The 6,000-nt window shown below is 39.2% G+C and overlaps 1 protein-coding gene across 1 annotated transcript in view; it reads left to right on the forward strand.

The window, feature by feature from the left end:
• Positions 1-3,803, forward strand: part of LOC139740789 (neurexin-3-like) — a gene marked incomplete at its 3' end in the record, with an annotated part of 47,508 nt that extends 43,705 nt beyond the window's left edge. The window contains exon 5 of the mRNA XM_071651362.1: positions 3,639-3,803. Within this exon, the coding sequence (XP_071507463.1) occupies positions 3,639-3,803 (165 nt within the window). The remainder of the gene's footprint in view (positions 1-3,638) is intronic.
• Between the last annotated feature and the right edge of the window lie 2,197 nt (positions 3,804-6,000).

Here is a 6,000-nt window from a genome sequence, read left to right on the forward strand (position 1 = left end):
TTTTACTCCTTCACTTTCGATAATCTGAACAAGGAAGAACCATTTGATGGACTAGACCCCTCCACATCCATACACATTAAAGCATATGTTGTATAGACTACAACAGCTTCATAGTTTGGTTTCTTACTTTTGAACTAGAGAGGGGCCGTCAAAGGCGGCAGACCCACGCCTAAGTACAAAGTCGGGGTAAACATAATGTGCATTCGGTCATCTACCAGAATTCGGCCACTTAATTGCCAGTGTGCTTTATCACCAGCCAGTGAGTTCTACCAAAGATCGTACACTGAAGTGTACGATCTTTGGTTCTACAGTCACATCACACGCAAATCACATAATTACACATACGGTATTAACACTCATTCACGTACAGGAAAGTCCTTAAGTCTCCTCCAAAAATCCATCGAAAATCCCAAATTCCACCGTTAAAAGTGCAGAATCAGAACTTTTCCAAGCGCGCACGAATTAAGTCCAGTTTTAAGAGTATTGTCTACGCGACGGGTCGCGGAAAAAGCGCTAAAAATCGAGAAATACGCCGTTTTCTTGCGGGATATTTTGATTATAGCAAGCCGAGAGTGTGATGATATCAAAGGTCGTATGAGTGTACGATCTTTGATGGTATCCACAAAAGCAAATAAGAAAAACAAAATTTACGTACCCCCTAGGCAATTACCCCTATGATTAGTGTCTACGGGAATTATTCAATGCAAGGGTTGAATGCAAATGTCTACTGCACCAGTATTCGGCCACCAACGAGCGCCGCAACGTCCCCGGTGCAATTTTGCACCAACAGTGTAGAGCGCGATGCATTTTCAGCGGCCTTGCACACGCATTGACATTGAGCACGCATATCGTGCAGTGTGACTGCGACCGAGCAAAATGCTCCTCCAACGAAAAAAACAATCAATGTTAATTTGAAAAATCATCAAATATCAAAGGTCGTATGAGTGTACGATCTTTGATGGTATCCACAAAAGCAAAAAAGAAAAACAAAATTTACGTACCCCTAGGCAATTACCCCTATGATTAGTGTCTACGGGAATTATTCAATGCAAGGGTTGAATGCAAATGTCTACTGCACCAGTATTCGGCCACCAACGAGCGCCGCAACGTCCCCGGTGCAATTTTGCACCAACAGTGTAGAGCGCGATGCATTTTCAGCGGCCTTGCACACGCATTGACATTGAGCACGCATATCGTGCAGTGTGACTGCGACCGAGCAAAATGCTCCTCCAACGAAAAAAACAATCAATGTTAATTTGAAAAATCATCAAAATACGGGCCAGTTTGTGATGACGGAGAACGAACTTTCATAAATCTAGAAGGACATAGTCCCTCAAATAGGCCTAAACGTAAATTTCGGAATTCTTACGAACATTTGAGCAGCGAAGTCGGATCGTTGGGGAGTTTATGTCTTCGTATGGTAGCGGAAAATCGCAAAGTGAGAAACGGGAAATTTTCGGAATGGTCACTATACCATGGGGTCAAAACTTCAAGGTCACACAGAATTTGCAAGGGTCAACCGATTATCACCAAAATCTAATCGATTCTTTCCTGTCATTATCCAAACATTCCCTGAACATTTCGTGCAAATCCGTTTACCCGTTCTCTTGTTATCTTGTACACAAACAAACAAACAAACAAACAAACAAACAAACAAACAAACAAACAAACAAACAAAAAAACAAAAAAACAAAAAAACAAACAAACAAACAAACAAACAAACAAACATACGGAACCCTTTACATAACCCCCTGCCGATTTTCATCGGCGTGGGTAATTAGAAAGTACTTCCACCGCTGCCACTGGCTTCATTCTGTAAATACATAATTCATGACTACATGTTACACTCAAATTGATCCATATATATCATCATTACAGATGAGACCAAAATTGCTTCTTTACTATGCCAAGTTATCATAGAATGCACTGTGAACTGTCACTGAGCAAGAATTATTCAAGCACGGATGACATTAAGAATGCAATTATTTTTCCTGCATGCATAAAACTCCACATGTATTGCAAGTAGATAAGCCATAAAGCTCCACGATGCAAAACTGTTGATTGAATTCTTCAGTAGCAGCCACCTGCATCCTACACTTGCGTAGAATGCTACTCACCAGGGAATAATGTATTTCCACTTGAAATGTTCTCAAGCAAATTTGTATTTCAGGTTTCATACTTGTAATCAAAACTTACCATTTTTTTGCAGTGATTTTCTAATATGACTTGATTAAATGATTTTAATGTTTGTTTGGTTGTGTTTTTTTTTTTTTTGGTTTTTTTTTTTGCACATTTGGGGAAGGAAACAAAAATAAATGCAATGTATTGGAATGTTGCCCAGGGAATAAAGCTTCAGTGGAATGTTATATGAAGCATACAGTCCCCACCTGTCCAGAGCCACACACTTTATACTTACTTACTGCATCTAAGAATCATTGTGTATTAGCTGTTGTTGTTGTTGTTTTTACCTTTTCCCCTTTTGATTCCACCTGTATTCTCTTTGACGGTTGCCTAAGAGCATTCTAGAATACTCAAAAATATAACAGGCATCCACCATTCAAATCTACTTCAGATTGAATGTATGTTCACTCACTGTAAATAATGCCATACAGAGAGGCTTTGGGAATATTGCCTTGTTCACTTGAGCAGGTACTGATTTAAGATGTTTGGTTTCTTCTGAGAAAAAAAAAATCAACCACCCCCATTTGTTTGGTTTCATTCATAATCTATATGATCTCTTTAACAAAAGTACAAGGATTCAGCTATTGCAAGTCATATTCTATGAGCTTCTCAACCTTCATCTTTGAATTGGGATTTTTAAATATTTTTAATGATTTTTGTTTATGTATGCTTGAGTACCAAAAACCACAAGATTTGCCAAGAGCATATCTGACTGCAGTGATTAGATGTCTCATAGTCAAGCTTGTGGAAAATTTACAACCAATGCACTTTTTTTTTGTCACTCTTTGATATTAGAATCATATGTTGCAATGTCATAGAATGATTTAATTTTTGTTTTCAAGCTTGAATAACTGTCTTCATTACCAGGATACTGTGTGTTTAGATAGACAATGCAGTGATGTTAAAATACTTGACTCAATATAATTGTACTACTTGAATTTATTTTTGGATTATAAGTTCAAAAGAACAGTTTGTCTCTGTGGATTGACAGTTGAATATGTTGTGTGAGTTGAAGGAAGGAGACCCTTTGAATACTCAACTCAGGATGACCCATCCAACTTCTTCTCTCAGCTGAACTGTTCAGCTGGCATTGGAAGGAAACTAATAACCCCTATCAATCTATTATAGCCTCCTCCTGAAGAACGCAGTCACATCGGGTCGGTGGGGATGTAAGCAGCTGATATGCTGTCGTACAGGAGTGCAACCGGAGTTTGTGGGTATCCCAAACTGCATCCCCCCTCTCACAAACCCCCCTTTGCTGAATGCCAGCTCACATAATGTGATGAGTCCACCAGCTGTGCTATCAAGAGGTAGTTCTGATGGCTTTACCGACCCACTCCTGACACTGCGAATTCGCCCTGACATCTCATTCTTCCCGTCCCCGCGCTATTTCTCAAAACTCATTTTCAGAAATAAAACTGATCTCTTGTCTCTCTCTCCACCCCCACCCCCCACAGGTGACGGTTCGAGTTGATGAAAGCATCCGGGCACAAGGGCGGTCAGAGGGTGACTTCATGCTCCTCACTGCATCCAGAGAGTTTCTGGTGGGGGGCGCTCCCGACCCTCGGACGGCCCCAGGATACAGGGAGGTGGAAGAAAACTTCCATGGAAACCTGCGAGATGTAAGTAACTACATCCATCAATTATAATCCTCCTCCAGATGCAGGTTTTTGGGTTTTGTTTTTTGTTTTTTTTTTTTGGTTTGTTTGTTTTGTTTTGTTTTTTGTTTTTTGTTTGTTTTTTCTATGTTGTAAGCCTTTCCCATGTCCAATCAAATCTCCATCCATAAATGATTATTTAATTGGTATCAGAGGATCATGTGATTTGACTGCCTCCCACTTTGGGGAGTTTCTGACGAAATATATGCAAGATTTGATTTTCATGAGTTTATATATTCCTTGTTCAAGCCCTGCTATTTAAAGTTGTATGGATCATCAGGTGAAGAGGATATCTTGTATGACATTAAGCAGGCCTCAAATTCATTACTGTCTTTTTTTTTTAATGCATTAAGAGTTGCAAGAAATGATGCACTTTGAAGTGTTCCAAGCTGTACTGGAATTCATGCAGGTAATTTCTCACTGTTGGCTTAGCAGTTGATAGTAGAAATGGTCATTAGAAGGCATGCTGGATTTTTTTTTCACTAAACAATGAACAACATTCCTATCACAATTGAAACTGTGAATTTGATTTAGAAACATTTATTTCAGTCCCTTACTGGTGTGTAGGATATACCTGTATTAACAGGAAGCAGCAAAAGACACACAACAATGTAACTTTTGAAAAACTCCTTTTTTCTTCAAGACATTTAGGTACTCTGATCTTTGTGCATATATTTTTTTTCTGCACAAATCCTACTTGCTATCATCAATTGAGAGCTTTTGTGAATATGCTAGCAACCTCTTGACAGAAAGTTAGTGACAATTTTGAAAGACAGATTTAGATAAATGTATCTTCATAACATTCCTGAAATTTACATCTTCAGAAATGGACCTTTAGAGTGTACCATATAAACCATCTGAAGTTGTTGTTCATCATTGACACAGACTTGATAGCAATTTGAAGGATGGAAAAAGTGCCACAAAATTGATGTGATCACATCGGTTGACTATCTGACAAATTTGGTTGCGAATCCTTCATTTTCATTGGCTTTTGTCCCATCTAGTAAAATTTGAATCGACTTGTAATGCTTTTAACTCATATTTTTTAGTTTGACATGAAAAGACATAAGAACGACCAGAACACATTCGCAACTGATTGACAAATTGCCCTGCGAATTTCATGAATTTGAACAGAACACATTCACCTTCCATGACAGTTTGAACATCACAGTTTGTACACCAGAATTCAATCAAGGGTAAAGGAATGTGCTCTTTCCTGTGCTTGCGTGCCGAGACTAATTAACGAAAAAATCAGGTCATGACCCGAGCAATTGCTCACTCGATTTCACGCTTGAACGTCAGGATGAAATTTTCCCGATCAATGACCCTGAAGATGAACTAGCAGTGTGCCTTGGTTTTCAATACTGTGGTGCTACCCAGCTTGTACAGCAAGATGACAACCTGTCATTTATGAACAGCAGTATATGAGGCATCTATTGATTAATTCTGCAGGATGATGGAGCTGCTGTTGACATTACATCATTAAAACGAATATGTATCCTACAGTCCATTCATGCCAAAAATAGTCACTTTGCACGGTCAGACATACTACTACATGGTGATACGATACAGTCTGCGGCACCTGAAAAATTATGTTCACATGATGGATTATTCTGTCCGTAAAAATTGGAAACCTGAAGCTTCATCTCAACCAAAACTATACCATCCTTTTAAAGATGATTGCAGGCTTCTTCAACAGCTCTAATTCTATTGCCAAAGTTTAGTGTCCTTACATGTTATCTTGAGATCAACCTGAATCTTAAGTCTCTTACGACCACCATACTCAAATACTATGCATATCATACACAGAACAGATTGCAGTCGATCGTGACAGAGTTAATAGAAAAAGATAGACATCCAGCGCACCACATGTTATTAAGTTCAGTGGTACGCGCGTGTTGTTGTTCCGTTTCTGCAAGAGTGCGCATATGCCGTGCATTATGATAAAATTTGACCCCTCCGTTTTGCTTCGCTGCAGTTGTTAAAATTACCCCACTTTCTGCTTGGTCTGTTTCCCTGCTTTCATTTTTCCCAGTCTTCAGTTCCAAATCAATTGGGTAATTGTGCGCTGGCTAATATAGTGCTGATGCATGCTCCCTCACGGGTTGATGTGTGAGGAGTGTCATATCTTCCTGTCTTCTTCCTGCCATGGCAAATAGGA

The sequence above is a fragment of the Diadema antillarum genome, unplaced genomic scaffold (assembly GCF_040938485.1).
Source record: "Diadema antillarum isolate AM-2024a unplaced genomic scaffold, OU_Dant_1.0 seq00000882_RagTag, whole genome shotgun sequence".
NCBI lineage: Eukaryota > Metazoa > Echinodermata > Echinoidea > Diadematoida > Diadematidae > Diadema > Diadema antillarum.